General features: G+C 40.0%; 2 protein-coding genes across 2 annotated transcripts in view; one reads left to right on the forward strand and one right to left on the reverse strand.

The window, feature by feature from the left end:
• Window positions 1–464: 464 nt before the first annotated feature.
• On the reverse strand, window positions 465–10,347 carry amd1 (adenosylmethionine decarboxylase 1). The gene is made up of 9 exons (XM_005931061.2): window positions 10,017–10,347; window positions 6,463–6,549; window positions 5,738–5,864; window positions 5,522–5,624; window positions 3,912–3,954; window positions 3,490–3,634; window positions 3,311–3,403; window positions 3,076–3,231; window positions 465–2,980 (listed from the first exon to the last, which is right to left on the reverse strand). The coding sequence occupies exons 1-9, from the start codon at window positions 10,124–10,126 to the stop codon at window positions 2,834–2,836; spliced, it is 1,011 nt and encodes a 336-aa protein (XP_005931123.1). The 5' UTR covers window positions 10,127–10,347; the 3' UTR covers window positions 465–2,833.
• Window positions 10,348–11,734: 1,387 nt separating this feature from the next.
• cdk19 (cyclin-dependent kinase 19) overlaps window positions 11,735–25,773 on the forward strand; it is a 71,801-nt gene continuing 57,762 nt past the window's right edge. The window contains exons 1-2 of the mRNA XM_005931062.3: window positions 11,735–12,211; window positions 18,534–18,609. Of these exons, the coding sequence (XP_005931124.1) occupies window positions 12,084–12,211; window positions 18,534–18,609 (204 nt within the window). The 5' untranslated portion in view covers window positions 11,735–12,083. The remainder of the gene's footprint in view (window positions 12,212–18,533; window positions 18,610–25,773) is intronic.

A 25,773-nucleotide genomic window follows, 5' to 3' on the forward strand; every position in this document is an offset into this window, starting at 1 on the left:
ACATTACATTTTTCAGTAACGCAGTTACAGTTACATTACTAAATTCAGTAATGACACCACAACAAAGGTTCTCTGCACGCCGGGTAGATAGAAGGGAAAATGCCATCCAACAAATGTATCTAAACAAGAGTGCCATGGTAAAAGAGGGGATGTCATTGAAGACTGCACCCTGTGCTGTTCTACTGTAGAGCAGCTTATTCTCACACACACAGCTCCAGTTTGTTCCTCCTGGAGCCACTGTTGTGCCCCCCCACCACCAGTCCAGTTGCACTGTATGACCAGGAGAGCTCCCCTGTGATTTAGGTCTAATCAGTGTATTAGAGTAGGGAGCAGCTTGTTTCACATTAGGTCTTGAGATTTTTGCACAAACTACACCAAAACCCACTTGATCATCCCTTTAAAGCTTTCTGATGCAGTCAGACAGTCCTACAGGGTCTTGATACCAAAATAAAAGCACACAGATCTCACATTTAAGTATCTTTTATTGAAGCATTAAGCTCATAGCACAGATATTTAGCACATCTTGACCATCCAGAGAACAGATAAATGAATTAGAACAGCAAAGTTGCTCATTCAGTACAACCTGCAACTGTACCCTCACAAGCAGGAGGCTTTCCTGGCTTCCGTTTCCTTGAATTCACAAAGCAAAGTGATAACATGATCTAGTCAACTTGGAAAAGGTCATCCCTCAAGTAACTTTGTTGGAACATTGTTTTCACAAAAACATCTAGAACCAAAGGGCAGAAAGAAAAAAAAATTAAAAATAAAATTGGTCCGCAGCAGAAATACAAAATATTTTGTATAAAATTCAATTACCATTAAACTGCAAAATAGAGATCACCATATAAAAAACACCAACGATCCACACCAACAAGGCTGAAATGCACTTAATCCAACAGCTAGCATACCATTTCTGTTGCTAGATGGAAATTCTTAAAAAATATAAATCAGACTACCATTACAAGTCATTTAATCTTAAATTGAAGGAAAAAAAAAAAGAAAAAAAACAAAAAGCCATGTAGCCACACTAGAGGGACACTTTTCAAAATTCCTGCCCTTATATAGATAAATTTACCAAGTGCTAGCTTGACTAGCATGCTAAGTTCCTTAGATGATGTCAAGTGCCGAAATCAGGATAAAACTATCACATCTGCAAGATTCTAACAGCATTCTCTGGCAGGAGAAGCTAAACCTTAGCTGTAGTAGGGTATCAAATAAAAACAAAACCACAAACAAGACTGAAACTTCTCCTGCTTTTAGCACCTGTCTGAAGCCTGAAATCTATAAGAGTTAGACAGGTACATGAAATTTATAAAAAAAATAAAAACCAAAACAAAAAGGGGGAATAAAATACAAACAAAACCACCTATCCAACATGTACCAGGTTGGGGCAGTTCCAAATTTCACCTTGTAAAACAAGAGGAAGGTGAAGCACACACTGACAGCAGAGACAGCGCTACATTACACTGTTGAGCAACACGGCACTAGTAGTCACATGCAGTGTGTCAGGATTCCCCCTGCAAACAAAGGGCATTGACCCAAATGACAAAAAGAAAAAAGTGAGGGCACAATAAATTTCATAAATGGCAGTTTATGTAGTGGTTATATGCGGAATGATCTGGGACCACCCTGGCATGCTCAGACTAGTGGGCCTCTTTTGTGCGCTTACATCTCTGTATGTGGCAGAAAGAGACAGGGTGGATATTATGTTTGGGGGGATGCTTTGGTGGGCAACTAAAGCAAAAAGTGTCTGATTCATTATTTCCTTTCAGAGCTGAACACAGTGCGAGTGGCCAGGAGGGCTGGCTCTCGGTGGGCTGGGGCTGAACAATGGCCGGTCAGCAGAGGGCATTGTGAGCGCGTTGTCTGGAGTCGTACATTCAGCTCAAACCTGTTCCAGGCTTTCTTTCCAGAGAAATGTACATTCGAAAGATGGCCGAGCAAGCCGCTCTGCACGGCCTGTGCTACATTCAGGTTTTTTTTTTTGTTTGTTTGTTTGTTTTTTAAAACCCTCTGTGAATGCTGCATGACTGGGTTGAAATATCTAGATGCTTCCTACAGATGTGGGCCAATGTAAAATGTTCAAGCTCAGATCTGAAGTGTATAAGCTGAAAGTTTACCAAAGAACAAAACTGCCAAAGAACAAAACCTGACCAATAAGATGAGAACTTTTGAACCTTTAGTGCAACAAAGCAAGATGGCATTTCAAAGACAATCCCACAATGCCCAAGCTCAGCACAACTTGAGCTGAGGTGATTTGCCTCCAAGTACCTTGAGTAAACAGGGTTTTAAAATAAACTCAGTAACAGAGTAGAGAAATAGTCATGCTAGCTAGGTGGGTGGGTGCAATTTGAAGTTTAAACCAATGGATGAGATCTAAAGTATGCTCATAAGAGGCGGACTGATCTGAGCACGTCAGGGTCCTGGTCTAGGGTGGGCGGAAACCTTGTCTGTGGGGAATGAGGGGGGACACCTGCAGGAAGGGACCATTGTACTGGGCACAGGTGGACAGCCTGAAACAGAGCGTGTTTAATACCTCTACATGCACTTCAAGATCACAGCAAGAGTGGGCTAGAATATCGTAACAGAGAAAAGAGCTTTCATGCAAGGGAACTAAGTCACGGGTACAACAATGCAAACAACTCAAACTGGAAGTTAAAGTAGGGGCAGCAGCCCCATCGCTGACACCAGGACAATCTGGATGGTGACAGCAGCAGCGGGGAGGGTGGGACAGGAGAGACGATGATGACAAGCTCGCTACTCTGTGGTGAAGCGCATTGCAACGTGGGAGCGCCGAGGCGCCACGTTTTTTGCGCCTCTTCATCCTCGACCCTCAGCTCTGCTGCTGGTTCTGCTGGCGATTCTTGGTGTAGCTTGTGAAGACAAAATTGTAATCGTTGAATTGAGCCAACTGGCGGTCGAGGCGCTTGTAGCCCTCCATTTTTGGGGGAGTAGAAAAGACACTGCGACATTTAGAGCTCTGCAGGAGAAAAAACAAAAACAAACCACTTTACAGGAAGCTGTTTAAAATCCCCCCCCCCCCGGGTAGATGCAAAAATTGGATTTGAAATGCACCTGATTGACAAAGAGTGTAGTCACAAATTTTCCTGGCTTGAACACCTCCACAACCTTCCTGATCAATTCATCGTATGACGTCTGGGAGAGGTTTGTTTCAAAGCTGACGTAGGAGAACTCTGGCTCTGGGGTGATGTGGATGGTCCAGTAGGTTCCCTGTGGGGAAAATGAGCAGAGTCGCATCACTGATTTGCTTGAGCGCGCAACTATGATGAAGAAACAAAATGCCACTCACGTCAGTCTTCATCCCGTTCATCGAGTATCCACAAGGGTTGAACATTGTGGCATCAATCACAGAACCTGGAATCAGGTCACGAATTCCACTCATCTGCGAGAACAGAACGAGACCGTGATTATGAAGGTTAAACTACTACCACATGCTTGTTCTGAGGGGGAAACCGGGGGAAAACTTACACGAGTGACCTCACTTGCGGAAACACCGTCTTTCATGTAGAACTGGTCCATGATGGCTGGATCAAGGTCGCTCATCAGAACTTCCAGCGTCTGATCAGCATACTTGTTCTCCCAGTACTCTGGCATATCCAGAGTAAACAGGTACCTGTGGGAGAGATGCAAGGGGGCATTAAAGATTTTCAAACCTGGAGGATGCATGGAGCTGCTACCTATGAGAGGAGGCCTTGAACATCCTTTCAATTTAAACTAAAGGCTTTTCACCTCCCTCATGAATTGGCATTTTGTTGTCACAGATTACCAACATTCACTGACAAGTGCTGAACTCCAGAAACCACAAATATTTAATTATATTTCATGACTGAAAATCTTGACCATCTTAGCTATTAGCATAATAAGCCAATGTGGGATATTTTAATGCTCACCAGCAGTCAGAGTTCAAACGTCCCATACAGTAGGCTGCACCATCTGTAAAAGGAGGGAATGTTATGGTTACAGTTTATAATCAACAAAAACATTAGGCAGCTCTGAAGAGAACCCACAATGATAAAATTAAGCTACACAAAATTACAGTCTGTGATAATACTGAATTTCATTGTCCCCACAGCTATAGTATAAGCAATGCACACCCTAGTCTCAATATTACAAGCAACATTCAACATTTGTTCTTAAATGATTAAAACAGCTTGGGTAGAGATGATGATCACGGATACATGATTACCTGATCTATAAAAACATAAACCTAAGATTTGCATTAATCAGAATCAGGGTGTGTCTTATGATTGGATATTTAAATGTTCGCTAACCCCGCTAGTCAGTGCCAAACAGTTTTATTACTTTATTCATGAGGGTAAATACATGACAGCTATGTTAAGCAGTGCTGCTCTGTAGTTCTTTTGTGCTAAAAAGCTGCATGTTGGTGTTGTCAAAATAAACTATAGAACCAAGTTGTCAATGTTAGCATAGGAGAAGCCTACTGCTAACAACACTGCTAAGATTATGTTTGATCAATGAGGAATGTGCTAATTGCTTAATACAGCTAACACATGAAGTGTTTGTTGGTTAACGTTTCACTTTGATCATTTAAAGTGTTTGATTTCAATTTTCTGTGGGGGTAGTGGTTGAGGAGTTCTGTCTTTTAGATTTGTCAACTAGTCCAGCTTTTTGTTTAAAAAACTAGCAGATTGTTTGCCAGGAGCAGCCATAAACCGGGAAATCCCTTGGGCATTTTCCAGCTGTAAATTCAGAGCGTCAGGGATTTAACAGACTGTGCTTCAAACACACTTTACTAGGGCTGTGCGATATGACCAAAATCTCATATCCCCGATATAAGAATTCTATCGTCCCGATAACAATATAAATCACAAAAATGTAACATTTTCTATAAATTCTGTGAATCTCGGGCAGCTCGACTTGCGGGAAGTGTTTCCAGCTGTGCGGCATGTACCTGGAGTCGAGTGTTTTAACTGATGCATGAAACTATACATTTTTACACATAAGTTGTAACGGCCGACGTTTTCTTTGAGAGTATTTATTACACGGCGTGCTGCGGGGAAAAGCCTGTTCTAACAATTGAGTCTTAGGATTATTTTTTAAGCACCTGGCGGCTCTTTTTTACTTCTCATCTGTAAATAATCTGCTCTTTCACGTGATTCAGTTTATTTTGAAAAGTCTCAACAGGATCTTGAGCTTTATTGTGAAAGGTTTAGGTGGAAAATAAACAAGCGGACACGCGATGGTGTTACCGTCGTTGTTACTAACGACAACGCATAAAAACAGGCGCTTGGCTGTCTGTAGTGTGGTTATATTAAATAATATTAACTTTAGGAAATTAATATAGCCACTACAGTGACCATCAAAACGATGAAAAAAAAAAAAATTGCCGTAAATAGTTTATTTTGCGACACAACGAAACATAGCGTAAAATGAAACGATAGACGTTTTTATATCATCATCCGATATATATCGTTATATCGAACAGCCCTACCCTTTACTTGTGTGTGTAACACATTTCAGAGTTTCATGTATCACGTACTGGGAAAAATCTGGCTGAGGAAGTCCACTTCTTCCTGGAAGTTTCGATGAGGGAACTCTTGATGGGCTGGTTTCATGAAGTTCTTACGGGAGTAGAAGAAATTCTGCAAACAAGACACTAATGAATAAACCTACGCAACTAATCAGCTTCATTGATACAGCTCGTTCAGACTGAGATGAAATAAGCTTTGTCATGCAAATGCTACACCAGTCTAACCTCAATGGTGTCGAAGCCGCAGTACTCCCTGGCGAGTTCCAGCAGAGGCACCAGTGCTTGCAACAAGAGGGTGGTTCCGCATGTCTTCAAAATGAAACGTCTCTTGGAGACAAACATGCTACTCTCACTGTAGAGACAAGAAAGGAGTTAGTCACCAATAACCACAGAGCATCGTTTCCCTCATTATATTCTATGATACATAATGATGATTAAGTAAGCCTGGTATCTTTGTAATATTGACCTAAAATGAGCAAACCGAGCCCCTCAGCTACTCATTCGTAAAATGAAATTTTACTATTGATGCGTGTAATAGAGGTCTGGTATTAGTTTCTATATTTGTTTCACCTTGCTACATTGCAGAGCAGTAATGGGGAAGGTAAAACTTCAGTGAAGGCTTTCTCTCCTTTTTAATGGGGAAAGGAAAAAAGGTGGACAGGTGAGCAAAAGGAGGAAGAGAAAAAGCCACACCCTAGTTCCCATTCAACTTGTCATACTTGTTTGATTACCCAAGAGGAGTTAAGCTTACTGGCTTCAGTTTTAGCTTCATGTTAGTTTTATCTGACATGCTCATACTTGGCCTACCTTAACACAACTACACATTCATATAAGCACTGCATGTGACATGTAGAGTACATGCCCATACTGACACCTGAGACTGTCATTAATGGAAATTAGGTTAAGGTCTAGTTGGAAAGACTTTCTGCAGGTATTGAGCAGGCACTCACCTGAGTATATAAGCTTCCTGCTTGTCAGTCTTTGTCACACTTATTATCAAACAATGCACATTTTCCAGAAGTTTGTCCCACTCAAACCTGAAAGAAAAAGAACACAAGTTAAATGCACACAAAGACAAAGTTGTTCTCTTTTGAGGTCATTTTAAAGTGGCACCCACTACAGGAAAGAACTATTGATGGTTATGTAACATGGCCAAGTTTGGAATGTTTTCAGGATTTTGAACAGAAATGTCTATGAAGCTTGCTGTAGTCTTTACACTGAAAAAGTAAGTGCATATAACAATTTCAGTGCCAGAGCATGCTTTGGGCATACAATACTGATGATATCAATAGAGGTATTGTTCAGACTGAAATCTGTTTTCCACCATGTGCAGATGGCTGTAGGGTAATGTGGACTTATTCTGCACCTACAGCAGACACACCTTCTAGCAGCTGCCTCTGCCCCCCCGGACACCACCCAGACAGCTGTGTCACATTACAACCTTGGAACAGCAGCCAAACCCATTCACAGTGGGGGCCTGGGCTGCAAGACAAACGTTCCAAGAAATAAAGTGTTCGATGAAAGCATACCAGCAGCTCAATAATGAATGCTTTATGAAACTGGCTTTTCTAGAGAACCTCTCAAAAAGAAATGCCCCTCAGTAACCAGACTGCAGCAGTATGCGTAAAGGCTGTGGGCAAAAATGCAAGACCCAATTATGTTCCTTTCTACATGGTCAATCTACAAATGAACTAGATGACTGAGGAAACGCACACAAAAAACAAATAAACAAACAATGCATCTCTCAGACATTGTTCTAAAGACAACAAAATCAAGAATAATACAGTTCACACTGCAGCCTTTTGTATTCGGGCCTAATGGCCCAAGAAACTAAACTACAAATATGTTTACTACCTTCCAGTACCACAACAACACTTCATCTAATCCCTCAACAACATTGTCCTCAGAGAGTGACAGGCTTACGTCATCTGTTGTGAACATCACTTCCTCTGAGAGGGTGGGGGCAAAAAAGCTAGGTATGGTATCACGGAGTCAAATGTGCTCCAATATCAAGTTTCAAATAAGGTCAACACATGAACAAGTAAACAGTTGTTTTTTTACACTTCCAGCCCAAAACACCACCAATTTAAAAATCTGGTTTTTAGTTTGTGCATAAGAAAATTGTGTAAAAGGATGTGAAGGATTTCAAAACTGCACGTCTCAGAAGATAAACAAAGGTCCTGCACTGAGGACCAACATTGGAGCAAGATGATATAAACACTAAATCATGCTATAAGCTACTCTAAATCTGGCCATGCAGGCGATGTGCCTTTAAGATGGCTTTGTTATACACCAGCTTCTCTTTGGCATTGTCCTTAATGCAAAGACTCAACATCTTTAGTTTGCCATCAAGGCCAAGCCTGATGAGAATGGTGTATATCATAGTACCATCTAAACTCTGCAAATGATATAATATGATTAAGTAATGTCAACAGTGTATTTGGAAGATGAACAAAGGCATTACAGGTATGTCTGGATACAGTTCAGCTCGATCACTTCCCGCAACATAACAGAGCTGTTGCGACATGCCTACTTCCCAGTTTCATACCAGAGGCCAAGCATTAGCAAGCTGTGTCAGCTCCTGCCTCGGTGAGAAATCGACACCAGAGGTTATTTCTAGCTGTGCAACAAGATCATATTTTCCTCAAAGAAAGCAAAGCGCCAAACCTGTTTTCATGTATCCCAGAGATTATGAACACATGGCTGATCAAGATGTTGGAACGTTTGCCACTTATCAGACAGAAAAGTGGTCACTTACTGGATGGCTTGAGCACAAGGAACAGTAAATTTTTCAGGTGTTTAGAGGTGAATATGCTATGACTTTATGAACCAGTCTCCCCTACAATGACTGGAAGTGCTTGGTATGCAGTCTGAACCCTGACAAGTGGCAGCAGAGGTAATGTGAGCAAGCTTCACATTTGTGAATCAGATGCCCTTGTGGTCTTATTTGGACATTGGCTAACGTCCATCAAGTCTGATCCACTGACAGTGTCCCTTTGAGCCGTTAATCTGCCCTCTGGCTGTAAATTAATGCCAGCTTTCCTTTACTCCAATGGTTATGCACTTGTCAAACCAGCCCCTGATCTGGTCATTAACCAGAAAAAGTCACCCATCACTGGAGATGATTTGGCCTCCTTGAACCAGTCATGAAATGACACGCTGCCAGAGGGGGGGGGAGGATTAAAAACAAAACCCTAAGCAAAGGCAGTGGACACCATTAACACTTTCACTTACTCTCACCTTACATTAAAGAATCAGTACCATTCTTACCTCTATAGGTGACATAACCCAGGTGATTTTAAACAATCTATTTGTTTTACAGTGGACAACTTCCACTTAAGTCTGGGAAGCAAAAAATTATTATGACACACGGTACAAATCTGCCTTTAAGGTTTCTCCTTGTTAAAGGTTGTTTAAAACGTGCATTTCAAACCAGCTAATTTTGCTAGCAAGCAAAAACTGAATTTCTCACAAGAACTGAACCCACATGGATTTTTCAGAATCCATGCCGCCCCGGGTCCTCCCCCCCGGTCCTTAAACGTAACCAAGTGCCCCGCGGCACAACGTAACAGGGAACCCTCTAACCAATCAGAGCAACTAGGAGCGAGAGCGCCGCATGGCCGAAAACGTGAACACGACTTTACGCAGTTTCTCTCTGGTTAAACAGACAGCAGTAACAGACCTGGGGCCAGCCTTTAGCAACCGCAAGGGCAGAGGGAAAGGTTGACGGTTTTCCCCAATCACTTATGAGCCTTAAAAAGTAAAGAATTTTAAAAAATAAAATAAAGGTTGAATTGGAATACTTGAATCTATTTCCGTGCCAGCAAGGCACGCGGTGACAACGGACGACCACATGTCTCACATGCCCCCCTCGTTATAGAGTGACGCAGGAAAAAATAAAGCATATGTAATTACAAAGACCAAGCAATTTAGTGCACACGAGCACGAATATATATAGCAATTGGCAAATAACGACAATAAGATCGCCTCATCACTAAATCACAAGCAGTCGGAGAATTCAGCGTCGGAGAATTCAGGAAACGGCTGATAATTTGAATATTTTTCCTAGGGACTAGCTTAAATGAAGTAGCTCTAAATTGGCTGTCATGGTGGCGTCCAAGCCTCATGCGACAAAGCATCTCGCAAAAACAAGCGATGGGAGCTGAATATATTAATTAACGCAAGCTCCCAGGGTGAAGAATGAATGACTCAGCCACTGTTAAAAGGGGGAGGTGTCCATTTTCCAATGGCGACGTTAGCTAGCTCCCCAGCTTAAGGATCCACGCTTAGATTTGGTTCACTTCAATGCTTGCCGTTTATCCAGGGGAGGATTAATAACTATAAGGAATACAGTGTCAACGGAAACGGGACTGTACAATATTCAAGTTGTTATACATCTCAAAAAGTGACCACTGAAGCCGTGCATGTAGCCGGTGTTTCTGTCCATGTACCACTAGGCTGCTGTGGACGGACACTGCCCCGGAGATACTCAAGTGACACGAACCTTGGGATGGTACGGAGGTCTCCGTTTCCTTTGGTCTCATCCTGCCGAGAGAACCACACCTCCAACAGCTTCTCGGTCCCCTCGAAGAAATGTGCACCGTTATCTTCCATCGTGAGACAACAGACACCCAACAACCAAAAATATTACAACGTCGTTTATAACGTTTACAGCTTAATTACTCCTTCCTCGACCTGTTATTATTTCGCGAGGTTCAGTCCTTAAAACAATCCAGGAGTTGATTTGCTTGAGTTACCGTCTTCCCTTTAGCAGAGAATACCGTTAGCGAGCGCTAGCTAATATCGCCGGCCATACTGTGTAAGCGCTGAATGGAGACCGCGCGGAGCTTTTATTTGGCAATAGCCCTACGTAAGCCTCACCTCGAGCCAATCTGAACGCGAAGCCATATCTTGGGATTTGTGATTGGTCAGAAACCTATCAATTATAATAGAAGGCGGGTCTTCCGTCATGAAACTTTTCCGCCTGCATGTAGCTTTCCTCTGGAAATACATACTAATTATATATATATAAACAGCAACATCAACATTACATGACATCTGGATTTAAGTTTACGAAGGCCAGTATGACAGTTGACGGCATGTTCGTGTAAAAGTCCTTTTCTGATAAGTTTTCTTCTGTTCACGACGATTACGTAACTTTTTTTCTAACACAAGCCATTGTGTTTACTTATCACATTAATTTTTCGTATGTACGCTCTCTCTTTTTTAAGCTGTATAATTTGTTTTTTCACTTAATGGTACTATAATACTGATATTAAACTGCGAATATCAGATATAAACCACTTAAATGAGAATATGACCAAGTTGTTAAATTGGATTGAACTAAACTGGACTGCGCAGGTATTCGTTTTAGCAAAAGAGTGTACTTATAGAAGGAAAACAGGTGAAAGAACTCCCAAAGGATATTACATATCTACTGTATGTGTTACAGGACTTGTCTCATCTCATTGTGTTCCGGGCAGTGGGAACTCACACATACAATTGTCACCCAATAGAATGACAGTAATTAAGTATGAATCACATACATATGACATGACGTCACTCATCTACATATACAGGTGTGTGTGCATGTCAAAAACCTATCGATTATTATAGAAGGCAAGGGTGATGCCTTCTATAATAAGGCATCTACAAGGCATGATGTTTTGTTTTTTCATAACCTTTATTTATGGAAGACGTTTCATATGTTTACCACTAACTGCACTAAACAATGTTTTTTCTTTTTTTGGCTGACTGTAGTTCACAAAAGTAAAAAATGAATCTAAATCTCAAAAGAAAACTGTGTCTTAAAAAGAGATGCAGCGATCTACTTAAAGCCTTAGATGCTTATCAGAAAAAACATCAGCTAAAATAACAGTTAAGAAGTTGGAAAACTCATATTATCCCCCGAAAAAACAACCCCAGAAACACCCAGGATGTTTGCACATATCCTTAAGTTACACATAGCACTTGATATATTTAAACAATTTGTAATAGGTCCCATACCCTTCGGATCACATTGAGTTTGGTGGGAAGTGGTCACTCTAACTATATTAAATGAATACACTGCATATGTACACAGTTGTTCAGCTTTTGCAATACCATTATTATTATGACCATTAAATAATAATAATAATAATAATAATAATAATAATGATGATGATGATGATGATGATGATGATCCAGATAACGAGGATCCGTTTAGCTCATTTATTTATTCATCTTACGTGACGTTAAAAAAGGTAACCTCAAACCACAGACGGCCGCATTTTTGAAGAGCTTTCATGAGTACGCAAAGTGCAACGAACAGCAGCGAGAAACGCGGGTTGTAGTTTGCCATAGCTTGCCTGACAACGCGGCAAACTGCGGCGCCTGCTCATAAGAACTACCATACCCAGCGAGCCACGCGCGCCAATTAGAAACGTCAACGAGCCAGTGAACATTAAGCGGAGCAGACCAAAATCCCAAACAAGGAAATGGTGGGGGAATAAAACGACCAGATTATTTAATTAATGCATGTTATAATTAATATTTTATTTTATTGTAAATTAAGGCGTATTTATGGGTTAAAATGGATTACGACTTCAAAACAAAGCTGGCGGCGGAGAGAGAGAGAGTAGAAGATCTGTTCGAATATGAAGGTTGCAAAGTGGGTCGAGGCACCTACGGGCACGTTTATAAAGCTAAGCGCAAAGACGGGTAAGATAACCGTGAACGTTATTGTGTATGCTGACATAAAACTGACCGCGGGATGCATTTTGTGAACACACGCCTCGGTTATGTGCTGAACGGGGCGTTCGATTTGAAGCTCCCCGAAGCGATAGCCCGTGTCTCTGTGTTTTTGTTTTCATGTAACGCACTCACTCACCAACGGTCCCCCCCACCACCTCCGTCCCCAACCTCAGAGCTCCCCCCTTTCCTCCTCCTCCTCCTCCCCAACACCCCCAAACAACAATGTAAAGCCGCGGTGCTGTTTATTTTCTGACAAGTGTCCTGTCGGCGGTCGCACCAAAGGTAGCTTCTATCGTATTCTATCGTCACTTCGCGCAATAGTGACACCTGAGCGGCTTTTCTTGGCCCCGCTTTCAGCATCGTGGAGTGCCAAACTTTTTTTCTCCCTCTTTCTGACACACATTGTTTTCTCTCTGCCATTTGCTGCTTACACTCACTGACAAGCATATGACAGCGTGTGACCACGATGTATATATCAGCAACAGAAAGCAGGACAGATACGTTCTCACATTTCTGCTCTGCTGTGCCAACGGTGTCAATGTTCCTTATGCAAACTGGCAAAATCCCAGTCCAAAAAAGTGGCAGAATCTGGCTAGTGCGCTTCCTATTTGAATACTACAAGTTTCATTTGTACGATAGCCAAAAGGTTAATCACTCTGATCTAAAAATTACATTCAAGAAAAGCAGCGCTAACCAAGGGCACAGTGCATTAAGAGCTGCTTTGTCATAAAGTTTTCTCGAAATCTGAGATGGAGAAACTAATTTTAAGCATTAGATGAACTTATTATACAGATGGCCCAATTTGACTTCTTCCCATGTATTACTCGTTTTAGAATAGAATAGAGTAGAATGCCTTTATTGTCACCATACAGTTGTACAGTGAGATAAAGAGCATGTATAAAAATGTACAAATATACAATCCGGTGTAAGAATAAAAAAGTAAATATGTAAATAAATTGTTTTTTCCAGTCATGGCAGATGGCTGTCTCTCCTTGAGCCTGGTTCTGATTTCTTCCTGTTAAAAGGGAGTTTTTTCCCCCACTTTTTGCTCAAAGGGGGTCATTTGATTTTTGGGTATTTTTTCTATATTACTGTGGGGTCTTTAATCTTACAATATAAAACATCTTGGGGTGACTGATGTTGTGATTTGGCGCTATATACATAAAATGGAATGGAATGGAATTGTCAGTGTTGTTATAGCAAAGCTAAACACTGTTTTATTACCAGTAGGAACAGTATCACTCCAATTAGATCCAACCTAAAAGGAGTGTCACAGGGAACAGCTAGTTTTTCCACATTTATAATAGCCATTATCAAGTCAATATTCATAACTGGTTAAGAATACACATAAAACAGTTGTTTTTTGTTCATGTTTGTATAGCTATGGTTATAAAATGTCTGCACCTCCATGCACTTGTATTTTAAATATATTTTGTATTTTTCCAAAGAGATTAAAAAACATGAAATAAAGTTAAAGCTTTATTAGCTTTATTTCTTTCAACGTTTTGTCTGTATTGCTGTGATAATGCTAATGTGGCCATAACCTCTATAGACAACTCAAATAATACAATTATTATTAACATTTTAAAATCTTTGTAATAGAATCAAATTAAAATTTACCCAAGCTGTTAAAGAAGGCCTTTTCTTCTTCACGTACTTTGAGAATTGATGTATTAAAAACTTTTACAATCACTCAGTGTCTTTAAAATCTGAAACAGTTCAGGTTTGTAGATCAGACAGTTAGACTGTTTCTTCCTCACTGTGTTTGTTAATATTGTAACTTTATCAGCAGTGTAGATATGTTGGATTTAAACAAAGTGAGCCTAAAAGCAATGTTAAGCTACTTGACTCTAGTTTAGCCAATAGTTCGATGGAGTAACATAAAGTAGACAATTAACCACTGGTATTGCTTTAGTTAGTGGGCCGAGTTCATGTAAAACGAAGGGGGCATTAGTGCTTTCCAAACTATAAACTCAATAATAAATTCTTTAATCTTTAATAAAATGATCAGTGTTACTGCTTTGTCAGGTGTAACAATTAAGTTTAACATCCAGACATCCATGAAAACAGAATTTATTACATTTAACGGAGTTAGAAGTTAGCAGGGAGTTAGCTCGCTAGTTTCCACATAAACATGATATAGCATGTTCTGACTGAGAGATTTCTGAAAAAAATAAAACTTACAGCTCTGCCATCACTTCCAACATAAATGAAGACAAAACTAAACAGCAGTGACTTTTGTAGGGTTACTGAAGTTGGGCTAGCTGGTAATGCTGTGCTAGGCAATCGCTAGCAACACAGCTATGTTAGCATTATGTAAATACAGTGAAGCTGGAGGATGGATGCTAACTTTTTTCCACCTAATAGCATCCTGCCAAGCAATCGCATGGCAGGATGCTGTAAACAGACCAAACTTCAGTCAGGAGAACAACTGCGATAATCCATCCACAATATGAGGTTAGTCATTAATATACTGCAACAACATGGGAATAGAGCAGCTGCGAGAGAATTCCGCACTAATGAATCAATGGCACGGAAGTGGAGGAAGCAAGAAGAATGAGTTGAGTAAAATTTGACGGTTTAGTTTTGCTTAATGCGCCTTATAATCCGGTGCGCCTTATGTATGAAAAGAGATACGTTCATCAACAGTGTGCTTTATAATCTAGTCCGCCATAAGGTCTGAAAAATAAATGTATCCAGGCCCAAGACGAGAACTTAAAATATTGAATGTGGTCGTTGTTTCTGTTCTTGACAGAGCTGTCGTCATTCAGAAATTTGACAGACAGTTGGATTTGACCCTCAGAGGATGAAAGGCCCTGAGAATAAAGAGCGTTATAAATTCCCAGAAATGTGAACCTGTTAATGCTTAGCAAAGCCTCCTTTTCCCAGTACCCAAAATGTTACTCATGACTTACCCCAGTTTTGCAGCAGAATTTAAAGTAATGCATAATTTTCATTGTTTGCTGCTTTCTCAACTTAAGAAAGCTTAAGGAGCCTAAGGGGCCTTGTTGTCATGTGAAAATGCTGTGTCTTGGAAGTATAAAGATCCAGTTTTGCTTTTTTTACAAGTGGAACACGTCCCACCAACAGCTCAGTGTGTCTTAATAACTACATTATAGATAGTTATATCAGTGATGGATGCATGTTTTTACAGTGCCATAAAGTTAGTCCTGGAAGGAATTCATGGTGCATGTATGGGTCAGGAAGTCATTGAAATTTCTTTTAATCGTGACTGTTGGATAAAGAGCATAAAAAGCAAAGTTTTGTTCATTTCCTTATAGCTATTTTTAGTGCTTTATCTGTCTTGCTTCTGGTCAGCTCCTGTGAGTTGTACCAGTGGGTTCATTACAAGTATCCTGTATGGCTTTTGAGAACAGACCACTAGTTGGTACAATCTGTTGTGGGTGTACTGTGACAATGTTCTATGAAATCACAGCAGTTCAGGTCCAAAGAAACCTTTGTTCAGACATTACCAGTGCTGATTTTCTTTGACTTGTGTATGTGTGTATTTTAAGGGTGTTATTATCTGCTAAGAGCCAGTCACCAGGGCACCAGATCGCAGCTCCAAATTTTGAGGAAGACGTGAACCGTAGAGACATTATGGCAGAGGCAGACGGAGCTGGCTCACGCACACCATCACAAGATCTGTGCGCTGGCCTGAAGGGGCCTGAGCAGATAAGCCAACACTCGCCCTGTGGGTGTTGTGGGGCAATGTATCGCCGATTTGAAAAGGATTGATAGTCAGTGGTGTGTCTCCTCAGAGTGCTCTGGGCCTGCTTCATAGAAACCAAAAGAACAATCACTTCAGGGATTGTTATGAATATAATAAAATATTACAGTTTGCATATTCTCAAAAAAGTCATTAAAAATAGAATGTAGTGATTTTTCAAATCACATTGAATTCAGAATCCAGCATAGAATTATAATATTTACACGGAGACATTTTGCTCTTTCATGAAGAAAATGTTCATTTTTAATTTGATGGATGTGTCTCACAAAATTACTGTATGGGCCAAGGAGCTCCAGAGATCACTGTCTGTGAACATAGTCCGCCGTGCAATCTAGACATACAGGTTAAAGGTCTGTCATACAAAAATGTATCCATATGTGAACATGGTGCAGAAATGCAAATAATAGTGAGTGTAAAACTGTGACTCTTTCTTTGACTGTCTACGGTAGATCTGACAGTGCCTGTTTGGGCTGTGAATAACTGATATTTATTGAAGTTACTGCTGATGTACCACATGGCTTAAACCCTCCTGCTTTGGAGATGATGCATATACTGTATGGATATATGCGCATATATTTAAGACACTCAGAAAAAAGACAACGACCAACTTGGAGAAACAACCACAACACCGGCCAGTTACCATGGATAACACTGAGTAGGGTGTCTCATTAGTAACGTCTAGCAGGCAGATCATGAGGGACACACCCAAGTTTTGTTTTGTTTTTTTAAACTCTCGATCAAACGTTTTTTAGAATTAAATTTTTTTGTCAAATTGCCAAATACACTCGATAGTTACAGTTACTTTTGCTTATCAAGTCAACACAAATGTTTCAGTTAGGACAGAAAAAAGCATGTGGAATAATTTAGCTAACAGGGGTGGGGTTACAAAAAACTATACAGCATAGTATTGCAATATTTTGTATGGCAATAATCTATTAAATAGGGATGCCAAATATCAGTGTTATGAATGAATTAAAATACTCGGGGAGTACTTCAAAGAAGAGGTTTCATCTCACGCACAACCATCCAATTTAATGTAAGTTTGTTTGACTAACGTTACGTTACATTAAATTGGCTCAACTGAAAAACCATCAGACACTGGACACAGTTATTCAGAGCAAGCCTATGGCTCAGTCACACACATGCTAGAACAAAAATGGTGGCTTTTTTCACAATGTGATAACGCACTTGTCATTGTTGAAAGATACAACAAAATTTCATTTGGTGACCAGCAACCAATGGTAATGGTTTTCCAAAGCTTGAGTTTGTTGCACCTTTACCGCCACTTTTGAATAGACTGTGACATTGACAGTTTTTTGAAGTCATAATTTGCACTTCAAATGTCGATAATGTTATTAAAAAGGTTACAAATAACAATAGTCTTGTATTGTGAGTGAAGTGTTGTAATAATATTGTATTTTGGGATATCTGGTAATTCTCACCTCTATTAGCAAACATTCATAATTAGTACTGCAAGCATGGAGGGCACTATGGGCACTACATAGACTACAGAAGACGCACACAGTAGAAATAAACACTATATATGTTAATAGTGTAATGTGTTTAAGTGGGGCTTCCTTAATCTATAAAACAGTGAACCTGTTTCATAATCACTTTCATCTTCTGACATAAAATTGAAATTTCAAGCATATAGATTTGGGTTTACAGTGTTTGGATCCATCTTTATATGTCAAGCTCTGTAAGTTTGTCCTGGTTTGCATTACGGAGTGGATAAACTGTTTTATTGAGTAAATTGATTATATTAATGTGCAATTTTTTTATAGACTAAAGGATTAAATGTTTGAGCTGTTTTGAGCATCTGTGCAGCTTAATTAGTATTAGAGATGTGTGCCTGAGAGCTCCAGTTAATCCGTGACCATCTCCAATGCAAATTAGGCTGAAAAGTGTTTGATATTACCACCATGAGGACCCCTTTGATCTGTGCAGGCTGCTCACTGAATGAAGTTGTTATTGGACACTGTCCACTGAGTGTGTTTACATTTTAATCATGCCTCTTTGCTTATTGTAAACAGACTTATGAATCCTTTTAGCCCTTATTTTCTCCACTGCTCTGTGTTCAGGCTGGGCTTCCTTAACCGGAACTCTGCTTATCTCAAATAATCAATATTGGTCTGCTGAAAGTGCTCGGCCCTGCGGGCTCACATTTCACTTATTAACTGATTTTCATGCTCAAATTTGATGCACAACGGCAAATGACTACCTTGCAAAAAGAGGAAAATTGCCAACTGAGAGCTTTGGAAGTGTCAGTGTGTAGTTTGAGTTCTCGTCCCTGCATCAAGGGGAATTTCACTGGGGGCACTTATCCAGACCTAGGGAGCACTCCTGCAGGGAACTAATGGATCTTTGCTGCCAAAAGCTATCACTAATAACATGGATTCCTCTATGGCAGTTGTGGAACTTGAACCACAGGATGTTTTTTATGCCCTCTGCTGTCCTCATCCTCCTTGCAAAACACCTCCTTTACTAATCAAACCCTCAAAAAGCCTTTTTTGTTGGCCATCTTCTAATATTCTTCATTTTCTCTTTTTCTCACCACAGGAAAGATGAGAAGGAGTATGCACTGAAACAAATAGAAGGCACTGGAATATCAATGTCTGCCTGCAGGGAAATTGCTGTAAGTTACCGTTTTCATTACTAAGGCCTCACATGACCATGTTGTTCTCAGGCTCTTCAACCTCTTAACACCCACTAAGTCATTGCTTAGTATAAATGTTATGTCAAGGATATTTTTGTTTTAGCTACTTGCTAAATAGGCTAATTTTCAGAAACTAGAAGATGTTACATTTCGCATGGAGTTCAATACATTCATTTTGGCAACACGATTGTTATGCCAAGACTGTGTCCGTTTGGTCTACCTTACAATATAAAATGCCTTGAGGCGACTGTTGTTGTGATTTGGCGCTATATAAATAAAATTGAATTGGTTAATCCAAACAGACGTCCATTTTTATCATAGACGAAACTTGTGAAAAACCCTAACCCTAAATGGGTAGCCAGCGACCTGGTAGATGTCGAGATGACTTCATTTGCTGCAGAGATAAACATCAGCAAATATCACAAAACCCTGTGAAGACTTACTCAATATTTTCAAGCAGACTCTTCAGTCTGGATGTTTCTTTTAGCATTATATATAGAATAGTATCAGAGTTTGTCCAAGATGAGGATTTAAGTGATTGCTTTGAAGTTCTTAATGGGAGAACAGACAGTAAGAACTGGTAACCATTTTGGTCAGAAGATAGAGAGATACATGCTCCTTTGTAGTTTTGATTCTAGTTCCCTACAAGCAACAGGTACAGTCTGCTACTAAAACACAGAGTAAAGTTAGTAAAGGGTCAACCCGCAGCTGCTAAAATTAAAATGAATGTAGCGTTGTTTTGCTTCATGTCTGTTGAATGAAACTTGGCAGAGATGCAGCTCAGTATATTCAGAACAGATTCATTATAATCAGAATCGCTGACAGATTTAGTAAATTTTAAAAAGGTCAAAGAAATAAAGTAAAATAAAGTATTTTATCTGAAAAGTCTCCTGAGTTGTTCTAATCCATACAGCCCAAGGATGGTCATATTGATCATTTCGTTTTGAAGCTGTTAATGAATTGGGGCATGTTTTTCAAGTAGAAAGGAAACGTAATAGAATATAGTTCAAGTGGGTAAGTGATGACATTGATGCTAGCACTGGCACTGTTTCCACAAATGTACTGCCTGCACACATAAAACCATGAGAAGCATTTTCTCTTCTCATAAAGAATGTTTTTAACACTTCATTAGATCTATTTAACAGTGGTTTTCACCCTTTTACTTGTGAAGTAAACTTAAAATGGCAAAGTTTCAGTAGATAAAGTATCGTATTATATTTAACGGGTCAGACTGATGCTGTAACTACCTGTGGTTTGTACACCTTAATATATCTTGTACAATTTAAAAAGGTGCAGAATTGATTAATTTAAGTTTTTATTGACTTGATTTTCTACAGCTTACTCAAGGATTTTTATTCTTATCTTATTTTCTCCTCACTGCCATGCCACTGATAAAGAGGCCATGTGCAGAATAATATTTTACTGAATATAATAAATGCTTTTTTATCCCTCAGCAGTAAAAGGTTGATGGGTTATTGTGGTCACCCTGCGGCAGTTTGTGAATGTGATAACTCAAGATTGAAGCAACATAGACGTTTCAAATTTATACCATAGGTGTATCTACTCTCCACCACATGAAATACCACGATCATGATCAAGGCTGCAATAGAAAAACATCAGTGTTGCCTGTAAGAAGTAAAAAGAAAACAACTTGTACCTTCTTATCAAAAATTTTCTAACTCATTGTCAGATTCTCTTCCCCCCATCATGTGAGCAATATGGGCGTGCCACTCTCTCAGTCTTAAAAAGAAGCTGCAGTGTACATTTACTGAATGACAAAACAATGTCACTTGGATAGTTTACAATATTTCTGCATAAAGCTTCACACAATAGCCGTGTTTATTTATTTTTATAATCACTTTGTAAGATTCGGTAGCCAGCTGTCACATTTGACTCTGTCAGGTGAGTAGAGGGGATGTCGTGTTGGTTGAGTGCATGTCAGTATGTCACTTAGCAAGTCCTGCCGATAGACACAGAATGTGGCCAGACAGGCTGGTGAGCTGTTATGTAAAGGTCTCTGGTTTCATGTATAACATGGTCAGCTGGAGGGGAGCTGAGCACTGTATATTGTAAACACAGTAAATGACTCTGCACCAGCATATCCATCAGTAATGGCCAAACTCAGTGTAGTTTCCATGCCCCTTTGCCACCCAGTAACATTTAAACTCACTCAACAACGTGTTGCATGTTCTCAGTTCCTCTTTTTGCCTGTGATGTTCTGGGTAGTGTGTACATTTTTTACAAAGAAAACTGATATAACACTACACTAAATGAAAGTGATATTTCTACTAAGACATGTCGACTGTACATAAAAGCTCAAAAAGTCCACTTGATTTAAATGAAGTGCAGTATTATTACACTGAGCTTTTATTTAAAAAAACAAAACAAAAGCTTGGACACGCAGCAAAGGGCTGCAGGGTGGTTTCAAACCCAGGACAGCAGCTTTCAGCCGTATAGTATGTGGTTTTCTCTTTGACGTGGGGATTTTGTAGACCTTGGTTCCACTGCATTTTACTCATCTGTCAACATAGAACAGGTTTTACTGTATATCTACTGGATATACAGTCTTCTGAAAAAATAGAGTGAGATTATTTTAAAAATGAATGGTTCTTTTTCCCAGATGCGTGTCACGGGTTCCCGGGGCAAGCCGTGTGAATTTAACAAAGGACCCAAGATGCGGATATGCAGTGAAGTGAGAGGGCTTTATTGACACAGAACCCGAGTGACAACAAACAAAAGGAGAGTGTGGCGAAAAACCGAACTTAGACATAAACTACACTGGGAAAACTAAAACCTAAACAACAAACCTGAACACGAGAGAAAGCAACTTGCAGGGAGAATTCACAATGAACAAGAACACAGAATATTATAAAGAAACGCAAAACATTGAGTCGTCAGACTCAGGACCATGACAATGCGCTTGCTCTTAGTTTTTCAAGGTAGTTAGCAGATGGTCTCTGCCCTATACTGTGTTCCTAGACTATTTAAAAGTAGAATGGGAGGTAGAGCTTTCAGCTTTCAGGCCCCTCTTCTGTGGAACCAGCTTCCAGTTTGGATTCAGTACACTGGAACCCTCTCTACTTTTAAGATTTGGCCTAGAACTTTCTTCTTTGATTAAGTATATAGTTACTGTTGGATCAGATGACCCTGAATCCTCCTTTAGTATTTTGGAGAACTTCCTGTGTTAATTAGGCTCTGTCAGATTTTTATATACAGTAAAACATCTCTGGCTACATGAATGTGTTGAAGCAGTGAGTGTCAAAAATTTGCTGTACTGGCATTACTCCACAATGTCACCTGTGCAAGTTAAAGTAGTTACTAATCTTTGTCATTTTGGAAACTGCTGTAGAGCTTTTATATAGAACTTAAACCCTCTCATACTGGTTTAAGGATTATGGTGCCATCCTGGTGTCATCTTCCTGGCACTGGCACTGATTTTTTTAGAAAAAAAGACAGAAGGACAGCCATGCAACAGATATGAAAAAGAAAAAGTACCTAGAAAAAGTAAAATAAGTTTTTTTTAGGTGATCTAGCGGTCGCTGTCTATTGATGACTGTCTGCAGCTTTGGTTGGTTGTCGGTGGGTTGGATATGTAGAGGTCTGTGACCTAAATCCCTCTGTGGAGGCTTCACTGTCTGTGTCCTCAACTATTTATCAGTTTTTTATCATTTATTTGACCTATATGTATTGTCCTCTTCAGTAGTAAAAACTGCTTTTAAAAATATTCTTTCTTAAATATACCTCTAAAAATACCCCTAAAATATATTTTAGGTGTTCCAACCAGCAATTATGAATTTTTGGTCCTTTGCTAACCTTAACATCTGTAGAACATTAGAAGTGATCAAGAAGCCTGACCACCATTATCAGTCCAGTACCCTTAAACCCCTGTAGAGGAGGAGATCTATTAGAATTAGAAATTTTCATATGCTCAGTTTGACTATATATATATTTCCAAATCATAATTATTGCACGTGGGTGTATGAATTTTCCAGCTGCGGACATGGCCTCAGATTTGGAGGCACTGATTCTCTTTCATACTCAGCTGCGAACCGCTACAGTGCGAGCTGGAGGCCATCACCCGATGAAGCCAACAGAACCATATAATTTGCAAAAAACAGAGATGAGATTCTGAGCCCACCCGAGTGGAAGCCTTTTGCCACTCGGCTACGCCTAGAAATTCTGTCCATAAAAATTACGAACAGAATCGCTGACAAAGGGCAGCCCTGGCAGAGCCCATCTCCCACTGGGAACAAGTCCGACTTGTTGCCGGCTATGCAGACCAAGCTCTTGCAACGGTTGTATAAGGATTGAATGGCCTGTAGCAATGGGCCAAACACCCCACACGCCCAAAGCACTTCCCACAGGACACTTCGAGGGACACAGTTGAATACCTTCTCCAAGTCGAAAACACATGTAGACTGGTTGGGCAAACTCCCAGGTACCCTCGAGAGGATAAAGAGCTGGTCCAGTGTTCCACAACCGTGACGGAAACCGTATTGTTACTCCTGTATCTGAGGGTCTACTAACAGACGGACTCTCCTTTCCAGGACCCTGGCATAGACTTTCCCAGGGAGGCTGAGCCATAAATTAAACTTAAATTATCACACATGTAATTTGTCATTTTGAAAAATTTGAAGCACATGCAATTTTGTAAAATTATGGAGTGAATATGGTGAACTGTGGTTTTTGGGGACTATTGATGGAAGAAAAAGAAGACCTGTTCAAGAGACAGCCTTCAGCACGGCACAGAAACATGCAATATTTGAGGCTATGGTGATCTTGTTCCTTACTGTTTGAGTACTGTATGTGTAAGTGGTTTACTGGCAATCTGGTGGATGATAAAACATTAAGACCTACTTATTTTAAGACTGTGCACAAGCTCTCTTGGTAGAGCAGGTCCCAGTTGTTAAGTTCTGATTTTACATTTTCAGGGTCCCTTGTTTTTTTTAGATAGTTTGGTTAAGCAAAAGCCAGTTGTATTTCTCTCCGTCTGTCCTCTCACAGCTTGTCAGTTTCTGCCTTTCAGCAGGTGTCAGATTGCATGCCTGCTCAACAATCTCTCTTTCTGGTCCTGATTGTAGTTTTGTGCTAAACAGGGTGTGGAGCAGTGCGTCACATCCTTGGAATAGTCAAATTGCGATTTTGATGCGTAGTGATGATTGATGAGTCACACCTCTCTGGTCAACAATTCACATTGACGTGCATGAAACGGGTCTTGTTAGAAATTTGGTTGGACCATTCTTTTTACTTGCAGAACTGGCTGCTCACGGAGATCTGACTGGGTGTCATGTTTCATTCACAAGTGGAGCTTAGTGGGTTAAAAGGATACAGTTGTGTTGCTTTGTCTTTCAAGCTTTGGAAGAACAATCATCCCTTTCATAATTACTCCTCCTCTGATGATAAAATTGCTCTGTTTTTGATATCTGGAAAATTAAAAATAGGATATATCCTTTTGTCACAGCATTCTTTTCCAGAATAATCAGATCAGACCATAACAGTCTCTGTCTCCTGGGGCGAAACATTGCTAGGCTGCCTTTGCTTTTCTTACAGTGATAATGATTAATTTTAACAAGTAATTATTTTCCAACATTTTCTACAATAGTTCTGTGCTGCAGTGAACAGTTTTGGAAAACTGAACGTTAGGGTTTTGAAAGAGTTCAAGAGCGTGGACTATGAAACTTGGCTGGTTGTTTGTTCAGTGGATTTAAACCATTACAAGTATTATGCAAATGATCTGTGTGTTTTGCACTTGTACTTCAGATCTCTTTAATTCGAGGGGAGAAATCTTTAAAGTGATTAAAGGGGCGATCAGACAAAAGCTGACACAGTGTCTTTGGGTGGTTAGTTTAAGAATGTTGTCTTTGGAATGGGTATAATAGGCATTCTGTTATTTTTAGCTCATCTGGCCAAATACCAATGAGCTTATGCTATAGACAGACTTTCATTCTTTTACCTGTCGTCTCTCTGTCGGTTAATCCACTATTCAAACGCATTGCTACTCCTCCTTAAACATTGGTTATCATTTTGGGAAACTTGCACACAGTGACCAACTAATGGGTTGTACTCCAATCTACTTTTAACATTTAACTTTTTAATCAAATATTAGTTATTGCATTTTTAGAATGTGAGGGTCTTTTGTCAAAGCAAAGTTGTTTGTCAATGCCAGAGTAACTGCTGTATTGAGGCTATACTTGCCATATATTGATGCATGGTTAATTTTGTTGTGACGGGCCTTTTTCTTTAAATCCAAACCACATAGAATAAACACACACTGGAGAGTACAGAGTTCTCAAATGGGACATGAACCATTGTCCACTGTCCAGAAATATTATTTTTTGTAATTTGTTTGAACATTGTGTAGCTCTCTAAACACAACTTTTCACAATTCAGTAAAATGTCAGTGAAGAAGAGCCTTCTCCTTATTGAAACAACAGCTTGGTTACCATACAGATGTCTGGTAGGCCTTTGATCAATGGAAAATCACTGAGTGGGTAAATACAAAAAGTCTTTGTTCAAACCAAATTTAGATGGTCATCCAATTTTGGTGAACCTATGTAAATTGTAGCCTCAGTTTCCTGTTCTTAGCTGACAGGAGTGAAACCAGTGTGGCTCCCTACTTGTATAGTCCATCTGCTTCAAGTGCTGTTTGTCATTCCGAGATACTCTTCCACATACCTCAGTTGTAACAAATGGTTATTTGAGTTACTGTTCCCAGCTTATCAGTTTGAAGTAGTCTGGCTGTTCTCTGATCTCTGGCATAAACTGCTGCTCATGGGATTGTCACAGTCCTGGGTCATTTGGACCCAGCATTTTCAGTTCTTACATTCCTTTGTATTATGGTTTGGTATTCTGATCCTTTTGTTATGCTTTGTTTATTAGTATTATTCTATGTTCTTTGTGAGGGGTTAGTTCTTGGGTTGTGTCTTGTGTCTAGTATAGGTTCACTTCAGTGTCAAGTCTGTGTCTGTTTCTTGTTTCCTGTTTTATTGTGAAAGGCTGTGCCTCATGTCAGTGTGTCTAGCTTTGCTCCCCGTGTCTCATTAGCCCAAACCCTCTCAGTTGTGTCTCCCTCCTGTTTCTCATTCCTTGATGACTCCCTCAGTGTATCTAAGCCCAGTGTGTCCTTGTGTCAGTGTCGCGTCG

The sequence above is a fragment of the Haplochromis burtoni genome, unplaced genomic scaffold, assembly GCF_018398535.1.
Source record: "Haplochromis burtoni strain Fernald_Lab_line unplaced genomic scaffold, NCSU_Asbu1 Contig_103, whole genome shotgun sequence".
Classification (NCBI taxonomy): Eukaryota; Metazoa; Chordata; class Actinopteri; order Cichliformes; family Cichlidae; genus Haplochromis; species Haplochromis burtoni.